The sequence below is a fragment of the Microcaecilia unicolor genome, chromosome 9, assembly GCF_901765095.1.
Source record: "Microcaecilia unicolor chromosome 9, aMicUni1.1, whole genome shotgun sequence".
NCBI classification, from domain to species: Eukaryota; Metazoa; Chordata; class Amphibia; order Gymnophiona; family Siphonopidae; genus Microcaecilia; species Microcaecilia unicolor.
Window position 1 is genome coordinate 119,946,863 of NC_044039.1, and position 19,337 is coordinate 119,966,199.

At 47.6% G+C, this 19,337-nt stretch overlaps 1 protein-coding gene across 9 annotated transcripts in view; it reads left to right on the forward strand.

Annotated features, from left to right (window-relative positions):
• The window catches only part of FUT8 (fucosyltransferase 8), a 510,310-nt gene that overhangs the window by 314,372 nt on the left and 176,601 nt on the right, over positions 1-19,337 (forward strand). For all 9 annotated transcript variants that reach the window (XM_030215545.1, XM_030215544.1, XM_030215552.1 and 6 more), the window contains one exon: positions 7,542-7,656. In XM_030215545.1, coding sequence (XP_030071405.1) covers positions 7,542-7,656 — 115 coding nt within the window. The remainder of the gene's footprint in view (positions 1-7,541; positions 7,657-19,337) is intronic.

The window sequence follows — 19,337 nt, forward strand, 5'->3', positions numbered from 1 at the left end:
CTGCCGTGGAGCCTTGCCCAGCTCCTACTCCGGCAATTCCATCTTGTCGACAGCTGACCTTGGACCCGGAAGTCGAGCCTGATTTAGTTCTGGCTGCATCCATTGCATTTCATCTTATTCTGTTATCGGCTGTCGGGTCTTGCTTGGCTCCGCTGCCTCTGGCTCTTGCTGGCGTTTCCTTCCTTGGCTCCAGCTACGCACCTGGCCACTTGGACTTGCCTGACTCTGTCCGTCCTTTGCTCTGGCATGTTTGGCCACGTTTTCTCCAGCACGGGCCGTGGTCTTCGCAACTGCGTGACGGTGGGCAGAGATGCGTCCGTCTAAACGGCTGCTGGTCCTGCATGTTGCCTATATGGCGTGTACAGCGGTGGTCTCATCAGTCATGAGAATTTTTCTCCGTTCTCAGGATTTTCCCATTCTCATGACCCCTGGTTACCTCTGGAATTTTTTTAGGTGCCATTAAGTTCTTGCGGGGATGGGTTAGATTTCTGTCCCCATGCAACTTTCTACTCCAGAGGCAGATTCATATCCAATCAGATGTTTTGTTTTCACTCCACAAGAAAACAGTTCTGAATCCAGTACTTAGAATCTTCATTATGCACTTTGGAGAGCAAGCTCAAGAAAAGTTGTATATGATAGCAAAAAAAAGCACATTTGGCAAAGAAATGTTTCTGTCAGCAGTAACCCTCAGACTCTCTCTCACAAGATCATCTAACCTGTCAGGAGATCAAAAGGGGCATCAAGGAAAAGATCCAAGCTCTGTGCTCAAGGGGTAGGGGAGGGCATGTCAGTATCATTTGTCTCATATCACTGGAGCAATGTCTTGCTAAAACCTTGAGGTTGGACATCATTGTTGGCCTAGCTGAGTCCACTGAGAGTGCATTAGGGACTAGCTGGTGAGTTACCAAAATATCAAATAAAGACATACTGCACAATTCTATTAATGTTCTTTGCATGATCGTCTTACAGGCTTCAACATGTCTGAAGTTTACAGGTTTCACAGCCTGCATGTTGAGGGGTAGTAGCATTCAGTTAAACCTGCCTGATCATATCCCTTATGTTTTCTTGTATCTAGCAGAAATTTCACTTGAAGCTGATATGGTTTTAAATGGAAGAGGTTTGCCATCTGCTGTGAGGAAAAGATCCCATACAAGAACTGATTAAACCCCATGTACATCTTTCAAAATCCAATTATAAAATTCACAGGTTTTACCTGAATGAAATTGGTGCTTATCACTATCTTGTAGAAGATAAACATATCTCTGTGTATCCTTTAGTTGTTAGATTTATGCAGGCCTTGCTTCTGTTAAAGCATACCATCAGATTACCTGATGTGTCTTGGGATCACATCATGGTATTCATCCATCTGATGAAAAGCCCTTTTAGCCATTAGACTCTTGTGAGTCTAAAGTGCCCAATTTGGAAGGTTAAATATTTGTTGCCAGTCACTTGGTGTGCATGGTCTGAGTTCCAAGCCCTTCGTTAATAAGTTGGTTTAGTGCATGCATCCTATATTTCTGTCTAAGGTGGTGTTGGACTTCATTTTCAACCATCCAATTGTCCGTCTAATGTTTTTGCCACAACATGTGTCCACAAAGGTGAACAAGCCATCTGAGACTAGCTTCCATGGAAGAGATCTGGAAGGCTACATACAGTACTGAGTTCTCCATAAATGCATATCTGTCTACTGTTTAAACAAAGATACTTGACTCAACAGCAGATTGGTCAGGTTGTCTTGCAAGATATTTTTGAGGTTTACAATCCTACTCCATTTTCCCTAGGAGCCGTTTTTATTATTTCAAGGTTGCATTTTTATATAAAAACACAAAACAAAAGGAAAATGTTAAACATGACATATTGAGGGGGCATAATCGAAAGGGACACCCAAGTTTTTCTGAGGTCATCCTCGCAGGACATCCCTGTGAAGGGGCGGGGAAACCCGTATTATCGAAACAAGATGGATGTTCATCTTTTGTTTTGATAATACGGTCGGGGACGCCCAAATCTGGAAATTTAGGTCGACCTTAGAGATGGTCGTCCTTAGACTTGGTCGTTTCTGATTTTCGGCGATAATGGAAACTGAGGACGCCCATCTCAGAAACGACCAAATGCAAGCCCTTTGGTCATGGGAGGAACCAGCATTCGTAGTGCACTGGTCCCCCTGATATGCCAGGACACCAACCAGGCACCCTAGGGGGCATTGCAGTGGACTTCAGAAATTGCTCCCAGGTGTGTAGCTCCCTTACCGTGTGTGCTGAGCCCCCCAACCCCCCCAAAAAACCCACTACCCACAACTGTACACCACTACCATAGCCCTTACGGGTGAAGGGGGCCACCTAGATATGGATACAGTGGGTTTGTGGTGGGTTTTGGGGACCACCACAAGTTTAACAGGTGGGGGGATGGGCCTGGGTCCGTCTGAAGTGCACTGCACCCACTAAAACTGCTCCAGGGACCTGTATACTGCTGCGATGGACCTGAGTATGGCATTTGAGCGTGGCAAAAAATATTTTTAAATATTTTTTTTGAGGGTGGGAGGGGGTTAGTGACCACTGGGGAAGTAAGGGGAGGTCATCCCGGATTCCCTCCGGTGGTGATCTGGTCAGTTTGGGCACCTTTTCGTGGCTTGGTCGTAACAAAAAAAGGACCAAGTAAATTCGTCCAAGTGCTCGTCAGGGACACCCTTCTTTTTCGATTATGGGTCGAGGACACCCATCTGTTAGGCACACCCAAATCCCGCCTTCGCCACACCTCCAACACGCCCCCGTGAACTTTGGTCGTCCTTGTGACAGAAAGCAGTTGGGGACGCCCAAAATCGGCTTTCAATTATGCCGATTTGGTCGTCCTCTTTCGAAAATAAGCCTGTTATTGTCAACAAAAAATGTTTGCCAGTGGCATTGTTAATAGTTCTATTCCCCTTACCTTTTTAATGTAATCTTTAGGTAGAGATTCCCATGTGGGAGAACAGAATATCTTGCTTTTTCTTGGAGAAAGTAGTAGTTGTAGGAAATAACATAAGAGTACTGTGAGTACTAACATACCTCTGGCTTCAATATCCCTGCCATCCCAAGGAGTTGATTTTTTTTTCAGTTTTAAAAGCTATACGCCATACTAGTGAATAACCCCATATGACTATCATGATGTGAGGCATCCCATATACTTTTAAGCACACTAGAAACTAGTAGTCTTTTAGACACAGTTTTGATCATATGCAGTCATTTTTAGTGTGAGGATTGATATCCTGCTATCTTTGGAGAACATCTGTTCCATAGCGTCCCACAGATCAATCCAGAGACTTGTGGGTTATGTCCATCTACCAGCAGGTGGAGATAGAGAACGCAGAGCTCTGCCATACAAGGTACTGTGCAGCCAACTACTCCTTCAGTATTCTCTCTAGCAGCTGCAGCTCTAGATTGAGGGAGGCTCCTGGCTTGTCCCTCGGGCTTAGTTTGAGCTACTGAGGTTGAGAGATCCCTAGTGCACCTTCAGGGTGTATACCTGGTGGGGCCGGTGCTCAGCCATCAACAAAGTATTCCTAGTACCTGTTTTGGCTTTATTTTCTTTCTTTACAATCTTCTTCCTTGTTAATAAAAAAACAAAAAAACAGTTCTGTTTTCAGGTTAGTTGCAGCATCGGGCAGTTGGAGCTGAACTGGCAGCAACTCGGGTTTGCTAGGAACCGCTATGTGGTGGGGATTTCTTTCTGCTCCGTCGAGTCTTTGGCTGCAAGGGATGTTGGTGCCACAGAATCCATTAAGCGCTTCTCCTAGTGTGGGAACCGGAGAGCAACATCGGGTAGGTGTGCCACTTGTCATTGCGGCCTCCCAGAGCCCTTGGATGCCAGAGTCAGGTAAGACCACTTTGGGTATGGATGCATGCAAGTTGGGGGCGGGATCCGCAGGGATCACGTCAGACCGCTCTCTCGTGAGCAACATTTTTGTTTCTTTTGACGGCAGATTTTGAGGCCAGCATGGTGTCAGAGGTGCGTCATGGGTCTGTCTCAGGGTTGGGCCTTTCGGCATAGGCGTTGGATCTGGATTCAAGATTCCCAGGTTGTTCTGCGGCTGGGAACTTTCCCTTTTCCCCGGAGTTTGTGCCCCTTATGCACAAAGCATCCTTGCTCAAGTGGGCTAGGGGGAGGCAGCCTTCTGCTGCTGCCCAGGGAGTTTCTGTTGTGTGCCCCAGTTAAGAGGGCACACGTGGAGGTGCCGTGGTCTCTGATCAGGGCTTGGTGGGCCCTTTGTCAGTAGGATCGGACCACGCCCCTTTCTGACCACTTGGAGTAGAGAGTACTTCCTCCTGAAGATGGAGACGACCCTACGGCAGCTAGATTGTTCCACCAGTAGGAGCTACCAGCTCTTATCACCAGATTTTTGGAGACGCTTAACATCTCTTCTCCTTACCCCTTGCCCATGGAGCCTTACTCTCACCCCTTGATATTGGGCATGAAGTGCCCTCCTTGGACCTTTCATATCCATGAGACTATGAAGGTCCTGAACTCCAGTCAGTGGGATACCCCAGATGCTGGGCTGAGAGTGGCACGGGCTATGGCGTGTTTGTACCCACTACCAGCAGTGAGTTGGAGGTGTTGAGAATTCCCAGGGTGGGCTCCCTCATTACCGCAATCACTAAGAAGATGTTTTTGCCACAACATGTGTCCGCAAAGGTGAACAAGCCATCTGGACTTGCCTGTGGAAGGCAGCACTGCCCTTAAAGATGTGCAGGACCGCAAATTGGAATCTGCTTTTAGGAGGGAAGAGAGGGAGGGACTTGATATACAACCTTTCTGTGGTTGCAATCAAAGCGGTTTGCATATATATGTACTTATTTTGTACCTGGGGCAATGGAAGGTTAGTGACTTGCCCAGATTAACAAGGAGTTGCAGTGGGAATCGAATCCAGTTCACCAGGATCAAAGCCCGCTTCACTAACCACTAGGCTACTCCTCCACTCCTTTGAGTGTTGGGCATGCAGGCCTCAATTTTGTGCTCTTATGCTGCCGTGGCGTGCCTCTCCTGGGTTCAGCAGGCATCTTTGGTGGTGGAGTTAGTGCAATTCCTTCTATCCTTGGAAGTGAGGCTGACCTGTCTGGCAGATCTGCTTTATGATCTCTTGCGGACCTTTGCGACGGAGGTCGCCTTGGCAGTGACGACTCATTTCTGGCTGTGGCTGCAGCACAGGTCTGCGGATACAGCCTCTAAGGCCCATCTAGCATGGTTGCCCTTTTGGGGCAGGCTCTTGTTTGGCAAGGATTTGGAGAAAATGAAGGATCTTGGGGAGTCCAAGGGGTAGTGCTTGCCTGAGAATATGCCTAGAGTTGCCGCTTCTACCTCCACCCAGAACTGGGCAGGTCTGGTTCTTTTCATAGGCAGCGCTTTCAGCAGAAGCAGCAGCCCTTTTGCAGGGATAGGCGTCTGGGCGCCTCTTCCTCCAGGGCTGCGCCGGCCGCCCATGCCGCACAGTGATGGAGCCCTGGTCCATTCCCCAGGAGTGATGATTGTAGGTCAGTTGTCACTGTTTCTTGGGGAGTGGGCCAGGGTGACGTTAGACCAGTGGGTCTTGGAAGTCATTCAGGACAGCTACGTTGGAGTTGGCGTATTCCCTGGCAGACTTCTTTGTGAAGTCACAGTGCAAGGTGGTGGCTGTCAGATCCATGCTCGCTGTACTCTTGCGCATGGGGACAATTCTGGAGGTACTGCAGTCAGAACAAGGACTCGGATGATAATCCATCTACTTTGTGGTCCCCAAAAAAGAAGGGACATTTCGTCCAGTTCTCAATCTCAAGGTTGTCAACAGAGCCCTCAGGGTTCGCCATTTTCGGACGGAGACCTCGCAGTCAGTTGTCGCAGCCGTACAGTCAGGAGAGTTTCTCACCTCGTTGGATCTCACAGAGGTGTACTTACATATTCCCATTTAGCCTCCTCATCAGGACGCGGATGATATTCCTTCTACTTTGTGGTCCCCCCAAAAAAAGGAGACTTTTCATCCTGTTCTCAATTTCAAGGTTGTCAACAGCCCTCAAGGTTCACCACTTTCGGATGGAGATCTCACGGTCAGTCACTGCAGCCATGCAGACGAGAGAGTTTCTCACCTCATTGGATCTCAGAGGCATACTTACAAATTACTGTTTGGCCGCTTCATCAGCACTTCCTCTGCTTTTGTGTGCTTGGGGAATATTACCAGTTCTAAGCGCTGCTCTTCGGACTCATGACAGTGCCCATAACATTTTCCAAGGTCATGATAGTTGTTGCAGCCTTTCTGCAGCAGGAGGGCATCCGGGTGCACCCTTGATTGGCTAATCTGGGCTTCCTCCCAGCAGTAACATAGTAGATGACGGCAGAAAAAGACCTGCACGGTCCATCCAGTCTGCCCAAGATAAACTCATGTGCATACCTTACCTTGATTTGTACCTGTCTTTCTCAGGGCACAGACCATATAAGTCTGCCCAGCAGTTTTTCCTGCCTCCCAACCACCTGTCCCGCCTTCCATCACCGGCTCTGGCACAGACCGTATAAAAGTCTGCCCTCCCCTATCCTCGCCTCCCAACCACCAACCCCTCTTCCCCCCACCTGCTCTGCCACCCAATTGTAGCTAAGCTTCTGAGTATCCATTCCTTCTGCATAGGATTCCTTTATGCACATCCCATGCATGTTTGAATTCCGTTACTGTTTTCATCGCCACCACCTCCCGCGGGAGGGCATTCCAAGCATCCACCACCCTCTCCGTGAAAAAATACTTCCTGACATCTTTTCTGAGTCTGCCCCCCTTCAGGAGAGTAAGCGAGCAACGGCTCACTTATTTGGTCTTCTACAATCATTGGGTTGGGTGGTCAACCTGGCCAAGAGCTGTTTGTCGCCTTCTCAGTTTCTCAGATACTCCTGGGTGATTTTCAGCATGAAGGCTGGGATGCACTCCCTGCTGAAGGTGCAGAAACTGAGGATAAACGACCAAATTTCCTGCCGCCTTCTCTGTTCTGCTCAGCAGGCCAGGGATTTCATTCAGGTTCTGGGTTTCATGGTGGCCACCTTGGAGATAGTACCGTGGACAAGGTCCCAGATATGACTGCTTCAATTGGCCCTGCTCAGCCACTTGTCTCCAATCTCGGAGGGCTATCAGGCACGAGTGCCTTGGTCGGCGAGGGCCTGGTTTGCAGTTTGCTGGTGGCTGTGCCCGGACATGCTCTGTAAACAACATTGCTGTTATATCATATGTATACTTTCTGTCTGCCAGCAAATTAATTCAATAGTATTGAGTCCATACATTACTAGAAAGATGTTACAGGGTTGCTTACCTCTGTGTAGATCATCAATGAGGAGGGGAGACAGAGCAGTATTATGAAAGTATAACCACAATATAGAGTTCTATTTATTACTACATATATTACTTTAAGTAGGATGCTAGAACTTTGCCACTGAAATGAAGGCTGAAAATTAGGCCAGTTGTCAAACTTTTCACCTTTATAGTACAGTGTGTGCTGTTGATCTGCTAGAGCCATGCATTTTATATAGTATTTGAAAAGATGTCTAATATTGTATTTTAATAGGTCGGTAATGACAGATCTGTACTACCTCAGCCAAATAGATGGGACAGGTGATTGGCGGGAAAGAGAGGCCAAAGGTCTGACAGAGCTGGTACAGAGGAGAATAACATATGTTCAGGTAAGAGTCAAAGCAACAACATTATATTCAAGGGGAGTTTAGCAAAAAAATATATACATAAAATATAGTTATGTGGCATTAACAATTACATTAGTTAATAAATTATATCATTTGTAGCGTGTAATGGATTTGCACAGAAATTCAGTGGTATAAATAGGTCAAAATAGAATGTACATTTGGAGGGGGGAGAAGATGCTTGGAATCACCCCTCCTGCCCATATGCTTAAAGTTAAAATGTGAATTTGAATTTTGATTTCACAGTTTTACTTGTCTTTTCCAAATCCAAGCTCAAAGCAAGTTACATTCATAAGTGCATAAGTATTGCCATACTAGGACAGACCAAAGGTCCATCAAGCCCATCATTCTGTTTCCAACAGTGGCCAATCCAGGTCACAAATACCTGGCAAGATCCCAAAAAGTGCAAAACATTTTATGCTGCTTATCCCAGAAATAAGCAGTGGAGTTTCCCTAAGTCTGTTTTAATAATGGTCTATGGTCTTTTCCTTTAGGAACTACTACTACTTAACATTTCTAGAGCGCTACTAGGGTTGCGCAGCGCTGTACAGTTTAACAAAAAGGATAGTCCCTGCTCAAAGGAGCTTACAATCTAACGGGCGAAATGTCAAGTTGGGTAGTCTAGATTTCCTGAGTAGAGGTGTTGTGATTAGGTGCCGAAAGCGACATTGGAGAGGTGGGTTTTGAGCAATGATTTGAAGATGGTAGGGAGGGGGCCTGGCGTATGGGCTCAGGGAGTTTATTCCAGGCATTGGGTGAGGTGAGGCAGAAAGGGCAGAGCCTGGAGTTGGCGGTGGTGGAGAAGGGTGCTGAAAGGAGGGATTTGTCTTGAGAGTGGAGGTTACCTGATCGGAATCCAGTGAAGTGACCTAAGGAGGGGGGTGATATGAGTGTATCGGTCCAGGCGGAAGATAAGACGTGCAGCAGAGTTCTGAACGGACTGAAGGGGGGATAGATGGCAAAGTGGGAGGCCAATGAGGAGTAGGTTGCAGTAGTCAAGGCGAGAGGTAATGAGAGAGTGGATGAGAGTTCGGTTGGTGTGCTCAGAGAGGAAAGGGCGAATTTTGCTAATGTTATAAAGGAAGAAGCGACAGGTCTTGGCTATCTGCTGAATATGCGCAGAGAAGGAGAGGGAGGAGTCGAAGATGACTCCGAGGTTGCGGGCAGATGAGACGGGGACGATGAGGGTGTTATCAACTGTGATAGAGAGTGGGGGGAGAGGAGAAGTAGGTTTGGGAGGGAAGACAATAAGCTCGGTCTTGGCCATGTTCAGTTTCAAGTGGCGGTTGGACATCCAGGCAGCAATGTCGGATAAGCAGGCCGATACTTTGGCCTGGGTTTCTGCAGTGATGTCTGGTGTGGAGAGATACAGCTGGGTGTCGTCAGCATAAAGATGATATTGGAAACCATGAGATGAGATCAGGGAGCCCAGGGAAGAGGTGTAGATTGAAAAAAGAAGGGGTCCAAGGACAGATCCCTGAGGAACTCCAACAGAGAGCGGGATGGGGGTGGAGGAAGAACTATGAGAATGTACTCTGAAGGTACGGTGGGAGAGATAAGAGGAGAACCAGGAGAGGACAGAGCCCAGGAACCCAAATGAGGACAGTGTGTCAAGAAGTAAATTGTGATTGACAGTGTCAAAAGCGGCGGATAGGTCGAGGAGGATGAGGATGGAGTAGTGACCTTTGGATTTGGCAAGGAACAGGTCATTACAGACTTTAGATAGTGCCGTTTCTGTCGGGTGTAGGGGGCGAAAGCCGGATTGAAGCGGGTCAAGGATGGCATGAGAGGAGAGAAAATCAAGGCAATGGCTGTGAACGGTGCGTTCAAGTATCTTGGAGAGGAAGGGTAGGAGGGAAATGGTGCGGTAGTTGGAGGGACATGTAGGGTCAAGTGATGGTTTTTGTGAGGAGTGGTGTGAGTACAGCATGCTTGAAGGTGTCAGGGACAGTTGCAGTGGAGAGAGAGAGGTTGAAAATATGACAGATGGAGGGGGTGACGGTAGGAGAGATGGTGTTAAGTAAGTTGGTGGGGATGGGGTCTGAGGAACAGGTGGTGCATTTCAAGGAGGAGAGAAGATGGGCGGTTTCCTTTTCGGTGATATCAGGAAAAGAGGAGAAGGAGGCCTGGGTTGGTTGGTTGGTTGAGGGAGTGGGTTATAGGGTGAAGAGGAGGAGATGGTTTGGTAGTGAATTTGAGGTTGATCTTCTGCACTTTGTCGCGGAAAAAGTCAGCTAGTGCTTGAGGAGAGAGTGAGGGGGGGGGTGGGTGGGAGCAGAGGGCACTTTGAGGAGGGAGTTAAGGGTGGCGAAGAGATGACGAGGGTTAGAGCTGAGGGAATTAGTCAATTGGGTGTAGTAGTCCTGTTTGGCGAGGAATAGGGGGGACTGGAAGGAGGATAGCATGAATTTGTAGTGAATGAAATCAGTATGGGTGCGAGATTTCCTCCAGAGGCGTTCCACCAATTGGGCGCAGGAGCGAAGGTATCGGGTGCAAGGGGTCAGCCAGGGCTGGGGATTAGTACGCCTTGTAGGACGGGAGTTGGACGGTGCAAGGGTGTCCAGAGCAGAGGAGAGCGGCGTTATAAGTGGAGACAGCCTTGTCGACAGACTCGGAGGACATGATGGAAGGGAGGAGATCAGAGATACTAGAGGATAGGGTGGGGGGGTCGACAGCCTGGAGATTCCTGGAAGTAGTGGTTAGTGTTGGGCGGGACTGAGGGGGAGGGTGATGCAGTGTGAAGGTGAGCAGGTGATGGTCAGAGAGAGGAAGAGCTGAGGCGCAGAAATTGGAGGGTGAGCAGGTGGAGGAGAGGACAAGGTCAAGACAGTGGCCAGATTGGTGAGTAGGGGTGGTGGAGCTCAGTTGGAGGTTGAAGGAGGAGGTTAGAGTGAGGAACTGAGAAGCGTATGAGTCGGATGGGTTGTCAGTGTGTATGTTAAAGTCGCCAAGAATGATGGGGACGAGGGCTCAAGAAAGACGGAGTGCCAGGCGTCAAAGTCGGTAAGGAAGGAAGAGTGGGACTTATCAGGGGGGCGGTAAATGACTGCAACTCTGAGTGGCAGCGAGTAGAATAGACGGATGGAAGCCGTCCAACCCTTTTTTTAAACCCCATTAAGCTAACCGCCTTTACCACATTTTCTGGCAACGAATTCCAGAGTTTAATTACACAATGAGTGAAGAAAAATTTCCTCCGATTCGTTTTAGATTTACTATTTTGTAGCTTCATCAAATGCCCACCAGGGCTAAACTACTGCAGTGCCAGCTACAGATTATCTGTTAATGCTGTGGTACAAAGTTCAAGTTTTAAAACTAGGGGGAAAAGAGTATGGAGATTAGTTGATAAAGTTTGCTGTTTTATATATTCTGCCTATCACTAACCTACTATTCCTCCAAGTTCCCAAAACATAAAGCAAAATAGTGTAGAAATGTCCTCTTCTCTCAGAACTTCTCAGAAAGAAAGTTCAGTGGGACCTTTCCTCTTTATGTAGTTTTGAATTTAAGGGGTCTTTTTCAAAGAGGCTCTTTCAAGCTAACTAGGAAGCAGATACTCTACTTCCTCAAACCTTAATCAACACTTAATTGAGGTCACTGGCCGTGCTACCTCTCCAGCTACCAAAGAACAGAAACTGTCTTTATAGAACAAGATTTGAGCCTTCCTTCTATCTTTTAAAGTTTTTTGGCTGTTAAGTTTCTACCTCTAGAAAAGTTTTCAGTTTAAAACTATGAGAAAAGGGTTGTACACTATAGAAACTAGTTAATAAAGCTTGTCTCTCTCTCTCTCTCTCTCTCTCTCATGATATCATGCTGAAAACATCTTAACTCACCATTCAATCTTCCATTGCAGAACTTTTAGTTGATTTATGCTGCATAAGATTATAACTAGTACCACTGATCAGTTTGTGATTGGTACCAATGTATTTGCTATGATTCAAAATGCAGGGCTAAATATGTCAGAGTACTCAGTTTTTTGAATACCTTTATAATTCTTGACTTTCAACCGACTACTCTAGGCTATTCACCCCTATTTTCTTTTATAAAGTTGTAACTGAATCATTCAGAGAAAATGGCTATCACTTCAAAATCATGTCCAAGAGACCTGCACCCTCTCTTAAACCACTCAGAGGAAAGCTATTACAGTACAAGGAGAAGGAGACTCATAGAGGTTGTATTCTTGAAGTAACAACGTGAACCAAGAAAATCATAAAAGACCTGTAACCTCTAATTAATGGAAGGTTAATTACTGAAATAAATATTCTTTGCCCCTTCAAGTTTGGCTTACCAGAAATCAACCTGAATTAAAAAATGGAATTATAGTTCAAACAGTACCTTAACAAGGAGAAACTGGCACAGAATCCTGCAAGAAACTAAAATATCACTGTGGTAATATGGGCATGGTGGTGATACTGACCATCCTTCAAAAAAGCCAAAGGAAAAAAGGTAAACCAAAAAAAACTCTGTATTGCGTCAGTCAAATATACCAAAGCCTGATACTGTACAGGCTAGTTGTCTTGTCATTCAAGTCACTTGTGGATCAGTGGAAAAGTCTTTCCTGGATTTTCTGAAACCCAGTATACAGCTGCTCATCCTTACACAGATCCAGACCTAACTGTGGCCTTGACATACAGGATTAGGACTCTCGTAAGACTCCTACCCTGGCAGCCTTCTGTTCTCACATACGCATGTAGCAGAGGGGCAGTTCCTTTCTTCCCTGGGCCCGTCTTGGGACACTCCAGCCCTTTCTGGGAACTCCCTGAAGAACCCTTCCTCCCTATTCTGGGCCTTCCGATTCTGCTCTCACTCCAGGGATTTTAACTTGAGCCCTTCTCTCCTGGCTAGGCAGGCTAGCTCTGCCTCCCTTAATGTGGCCCAATGAGGGAGTGCAGGTAAGGAAATCTGGGCTTACTCCAGGTATTCCATCACGTATCCTCCCCCTCAGCTCAACCTTCCCAAGGTATGCACCTGCCACTACCAGGACCATCTTGAGCAAGGGATGAGGACAATCTCCTAATAATTAACTAAGGGTCCCCTCCCCCAATCACCCAAGACCAATGGAATGGCACCCTAGCCGCCAACCCTGGGCATGAAATCCCTTTTGTACCAGAGCCTAGGCTGAGCAAATCAGCAGTAACAACCACTGTCCCACTGCTGTCTCCCATCTGGGAGCTACATTATTTCTAGCACACAAACATAGTTACAGTCTCTTGTATCTGGATTCAGAGATCTTTCAATGGCTGCTGATGCTCCATTACTGGGAATTTTGCACCTCCCTGGGAATAAATGTCTGTTCTCCTCTGTCATATAACCACATCTTATACCAAGAGATGTCATCTGCCAGGTGCTACAATCCCCGTCATCTCTCTGGTTAAGGGAATGCCAACATTAAGGCAACCGTTGCAGCCTTCCTGTGGTCAGTGAGATCTGGGGTCTAGATCCCTTGCTTGGCCAACCTCTCTTCATGTCTCTGAAGTCCCCTGGCTCCTGCATTATCGGGATCAATCCATGCTTCTGGATCCTGATCTAGGACTCTATTCCCTAGAGAGATTCATAACTGGGATTAGAAAACAGAACATAAATCTAAGGAACTCTCTTGGGCTACAGAGCATCTTTTCAGGTCATCCTATTCTTGGAACCTTCTACCCCTGCTAAGCCCACTTCTTTGCTTTAAATTTCTTAAATGTAGTGACCATTCTGTGTGACGAGCCTTCATTACTGAACATATTGTCCAGTTCCACGCTGATGGCCTATGCAATCTAATGAAATGACTCTAGTCTCAAACTATCTTCCACTTGGAATTAAAGTATTGATCTAGGGACCCGCCTGTATGGTCAGTATTCTGCTTCCCATTCTGTTGTTGGCATTATTGCTCTATCCATTAACTTCTGCTAGTTCTGAGTCATAAACTAACTGCCCAGACCAGGATTCACATTGTTCCTGAATTAGCTCAAGCTCACGATAGTCCTGTCTCCCTCAATATTTCTCAGTCTCCTCACCAGATGGTAGGTAGATCTGTGCAGTCCTATCCCGAAGTGCCTGTTGGGCTACTTTAACTTTCATGTTTTGGATTTTTGGCAGCAGGGGCATATTACCTTAGGAACAACAGATCTTGAGATCACTTGGGGAAAAAAAGTGCTTAGAATCCTTGGTGGGGGTTGCAGTGTTCTTTGGGCCCTTGGCCTAGGGGCCCCGGGAGTGCACACTCTGCATTTGGATATCTGCCTCCTTCCTTCACCCTTACCTTGGATATTGCGATTGGCCTTGGCCCCCTCTCCATTTCTCATGGGCCGATGATCAGAAGCAAATGCAGGTGCTAGATGCTGTTAGCTCCCTACTAGCGCCTGCGTTTGCTACCGCCCCATGACCAGAGCCCCCGAGTATGTGAAACAACGCATTTGTGGGCTCTGAATGCAAGTAGCATGCAAATGCATGCAAAACAGGGCTAAACCTATTCATCCCCAATGATCAGCAACCAGCGTGCCAAAGATTGGCTCATTGGCTGCGGCAAAACCTACTTTAGCTCAGAGCTGACGTTAGGGTTTGCAGACCATTGGGGAGAAATGGTGAGCCCTGTCCAGCATACATTTGCATGCTAGCAGTATCCCATTCCCCCCAATGCAGCAGCCCCCGCAGGAACCCTGACCCGCCTCCTCCCCCATCAACAGGGGGCTGGAGGTCCAGCGGTCCTTCGGTCAATCCAACACCTCCCTCCTGACACAAGTTTGGGAGGGGGGCTGGAGATCTGGTGGGTCTCCAGCCCCCCCCCCCCCCCCCCCCCCCAACATCCCTTGGAAGTCCCTGGTGGCCCAGTGGGCCACGGGTGAATCTCCCACCTGGCGATCTAGCAGCCCTTCCCCACCTGCCTACCTTAAGTTGGAGGAGGGAGGTGGCCTCCCTCCTCTTCCAACGGTGCTGCCTGCAAAATGGCAGCACCCAGCCCTGCCCAGTGCTTCTTGGGATGCGCTGGGCAGTGTGAAGTAGTTGGGGTCTGGTGGTCCCATGGACCTCCAGCCCCTGTGTTTGACAGGTGTAGGCTGTTGATAGCCCAGACCTTTCAAACAAGTGCAGGAGAATTGTGCATGCGCTCAGGCACAATCCTCCTGCACTTCTACCCCATGATAGAGAGAGTTGCATGCTTAAATTTGCATGCAATTATCTCTGATCATAGGTCTGGTAAAGCCCTGTGCTGTTCCAGTGCTATTTTTAGAGCGCTGTTTGGAACAGCGTGGGGATATTGATCATCTGCTTATCAGAGAGGGGTTCCTTAAGGCTTCCCTGGGTAGAATTAGAACAACCATTTCTTTCCAGGAAGTTAAAAACACAGAAAAAGCTTACTTGAGATCCTTCTGGAGTTGGATACTGCCTGGGCTGGAGTTGGAGGGGTCACCTTTTGAGTTTCTTGCAGAAACTGTATGTTTGCCACAATGCGGTTCCCTTAGGGAAAAAAAGCAATGCTGCGCAGCCTGCACTGCACCCTGCGTGTTGTTTTCCAGTAGCAGCTTGTGCCACATCTGTGAAGAAATTTCGGTGGAGGAGCTGTGGTTTTTCCCCTGGCGGCCAGGCCCTCTGCGTCGGAGTTGTCATGTGTGAGGGGTCCCAAGAGAGACATGGAGGTCGCCCAGGATGATTCAGAGGCTCGGCCCTTGGCGGCAAAAATGGTGCAGAGTGTGGCAGATGCCTTTTTGTTGGGTTGGATAAGGTTAGTTTGTTGAGTACTCCCATTTCTGTCCAGGCCCTGTCAGGGCATTCTCTAGTGTTAAGTAGGCATGATTTGGGGGTTCCTCCTCCCCTTTTCTCTGGAATTTGTATTTTTCTTTCACTAGTCTTTTTGCTTGAACCAGCATTTGCCTAGTTCCTCGTGTCCAGAGAATTTGGGGCCTCTCGATCAGCCGGGGCCCTCTGAGGATGGGGCTAGGTCTCTGGATCAGCCAGGGCCCTCTGAGGATGGGGCTAGGTCTCTGGATCAACAGGGGCCCCCTGGATCTAAGCGCACATATTTCTTGTCACATGGTGTTTGCTGATCGGTTGGCTGAGAAGAAGCTGATAGGCTTGAATAATTCCTTTATGTATGCAAGTTAATCCACAGAGAGAACAAAAGAACAGCCAACCGATCAGCAAACACCATGTGACAAGAAACGTTCTTGTCACATGGTGTTTGCTGATCGGTTGGCTGTTCTTTTGTTCTCTCTGTGGATTAACTTGCATACATAAAGGAATTATTCAAGCCTATCAGCTTCTTCTCAGAGAAAGTTGATTGTGACCCCTGAGGCAGGCGCTTTGGCACCGAAACATGGACCGTGTCGGGTCCTTGATATTGATATGAATATTTTGAATAAACTGGTTTTTGATATTATCTCCCTATTGGTTTGCGAATTTGTCAGCCTCTAGTTTTGCTGTTTTGCTTTGACTTTCCGTGGAGGCTCCTCCTGTCTTCTTAGGCAAGAGAGTAATCCAGGTGCAGGTGAAAGTCAGTAGGCAGGCAGCAGGCAGAAGGGTAATCCAGGTACAGGTACAGGCAAAGTCAGCAACGAGGGACCAGTAGATAAGAAGCAGACTACAGAGTTAGAAACACCTACCAAAGTAGAAGCCGAAGCATGGAGTCCAGAGAGAGCTCAGCTGATAAAGTGCTGGCGTCTGACAGGGGAAGGAGGAACTGGAAGACCAATAGGAGAGAAGCAAGGGAAGCCAGGCAGAGGAAGAGCAGATCCAGGTGGGTGGAAGCAAAGTAATCAAGGAGCCTGGAAGCCAGGCAGAGAGAGAGCAGAAACAGGTGCATGGAAGCAAAGCAATTAAGGAGCCTGCAACTACCGCTCTCTGAACAAACCCAGAGAGGACTACACACACATGGCTCAGGCAGTGCCAGTCAAGTGTGCATGTCGACGAGACCCCATGCAGCCTGAGGATGCTGCTTGCGTTGAGGTAGGGGACATGACAGTATCCCTCCCCCCCCCCCCCCCCACCCACTCGACCACCCCAGAACAATCTGGGGTCTTGGATGCGCCTAAGGCAGCAAAGGCCCCAAAAGTCCCAGTAGGCTTCCCAGTCAGAACAAGCTTTTGACTGGTTCCAGGAGAGCATAGCCACAATCCCAGTAATTGTTCAGGATAACCTTCCAATAGGAGGGAGTCTGCATTTTTTTTCCAAGAAAGGTGGCCCCTTGTAGCCTCAACATAGAAGAGATTACATCATACAATTGGAAACTGTCATCCCAAATTGCCCTCCAAGAGCATCAAGTTAATCTCTCTTACAAAACGACTCTCTTCCCTCTCGCATGCCAGTGTGGTTGAATCCATTCCACCAGGGGAAAAAGGGCAGGGATATTTTATTCCAAATATATCCTGGTTTATCAAGAAAACAGGGAGAGTTTATCCCATCCTAGACCTAAGGACCTTGAACAAATACCTGGCAAAGCAAAGTTCAGGATGGTGTCCCTGGGCACCCTACTCCCCATGTTTCAGGAACAAGATTGGCTATACTCTGTGGATTTAAAGGACACTTATATCCACATGCAGATATCCCAGTCACAGGAAGCATCTGAGAATTCGGGTAGGGAACCTTCACTACCAGTACTGCGTACTGTCGTTTGGCCTTGCATCAGCAGCCCGAGTGTTCACAAAATGTTTAGCAATAGTTCCTGCATCACTATGCAGACTAGAGGGATGTTTGCACTTTCCTACCTAGACGAGTGGCTGGTCAAGAGCACACCAGAGGAAGAAGTCCTATAATCAATGCACAGAACCAATTACCTCAAGTCCCACCTCAACCAGCAATTGCATTTTATTTGAGCTCTGCTAGACATGACTCAGGCCAAGGACTTCCTCTCAGCCCCACGAATAGAGGCTCCCATCTCTGTAACCCTGGAGGTTCAAAAGAAGCAGCAAGTTTCAGCTTGGAAGATGGTAAGAATGCTAGGCCTCCACAGTGTATGTCACATCCATGGCAATCTGCAGTTTGAGAACAGTTCAAATGGACCCTGTCTTCCCTAATGGTCTCAGACCAAGGGGAGTCTTAAGGATGCCATCACTGATGCACTGTCCCTCAGAAGCACTCTGTCTTGGTGGCTAATTTGTAACAATTTAGACAAGGGACTAACGTTCCAAATTTTTCAACACCACAAGACTCTGGTGAGAGATACATTCAAACTCTGGCGGAGAGCTCATGTAGATGGGCTTCACACTCTGGTTCAGTGGTCTGTTCAGGAAAGGCATCATAAAATCAGCCTTCTCAATCTAGCAAACCAAATTATTTTAATTCAGGCAGGTAACCAAGTGGCACTCTGTCAACAAGCAGGGAGGAACAGACTTGCAGTTTCTATGTAGGAAGCAGTCAAGATATGGCGATAGATGGGTCATCTTTCAGGGGATAGTTCTCAAGGCCACTTACCTGGCAGGGAAGATCAACTGTCTGGCCGACAGACTGAGCAGGATCATGCAACCACAAAAATGGTCCCTGAGCATTGATGTTGCCCAGAAAATCTTTCAAGAGTGGGGCACACTCTCAATTAATCTTTTCATCTCTCACCACAACCCCAAAGGTCCCCAGTCCTGCTCCAGAACAGGATCACATGGCAGCCTAGCAGATACCCTTCTTATCAATTGGATGGGTCTTCTGTATGTGTATTCTCTAATGCCTCTTATCGAAAACTTTCCCTGAAACTCAAGCAGGACTGAGGAACCATGATCATCTTTGTGCCCTGGAGACTGGAGTGCTTTCTGACCTCATCACTTAGAACAAGGGGATCCTTTCCATTCCATCTTCCAGTCCCTGGCCCTCACAGTTTGGATGTTGAGAAGCCTAGCTATTTTTTTATTAATTTAAAGTATCTTTTATCCCGCTTCATCTACAATTCTGGGTGGCTTAAACCCAACATACATAATAATATAAAAGCAAACTCAAATACATACAAAACATAAGAAAATTCTCCAACTGAAAGCCTCAAAGGCTTTTTTTCAGTACTCAAGCGAAAGCTTGCTGAAAGAGAGAGGCCTTAATTGCTTTTGGAAGGTAAACAAATCAATCTGTCAAAGGGCTGTGGCAAGGAATTTCAAAATTTGGGGCCATAAATAATAAAAATTGCATGCCTGTAGACATCTAATCTAACATGAGTAAAAGAAGGTACCTCAAGAAAGCTTTTCTCTGCTAGTCTTAAACTTGTAGATGGCTTATAAGATTTCAGGGTACAAATCAAACATAAAATGAACATGTCATTCAAAGCCTTAATTAACAAAGCAATTTAAAAACGATTCCTCTATAACACTGGCAACCAATTTAAATGTACCAGGATAAGTGTTATCCTATATAATAATTCTCACCACCAACGTTCTAATGTGGGACTGCCTGTGTCCGTGGCTCCTGGAGTTGCTGAGCTAGGCTCCGTAGCCAGGATGACGTCACTAACAGCTGATTCCCAGGCAGGGGGAGGAGTGTTTCCCTACTCCTCCCCCTGCCTGGGAATCAGCTGTCTGTGCGCCGCTCTCTGCCACTTCGGAGCAAGTGGCAGGGAGCGGCACATCAAAAAACTACAAGCGCGGCACCACAGAAATCCCCCCCCCCCCCCCCGGCACACCCCCTCCCCACCCCAAGCACATCAAACACCCCCCTCCCCCTACTCGAAATACGCCCCCCCACCCCCAGCGCTTCAAACCCCATCGCCACCCGCAGATGCCAGT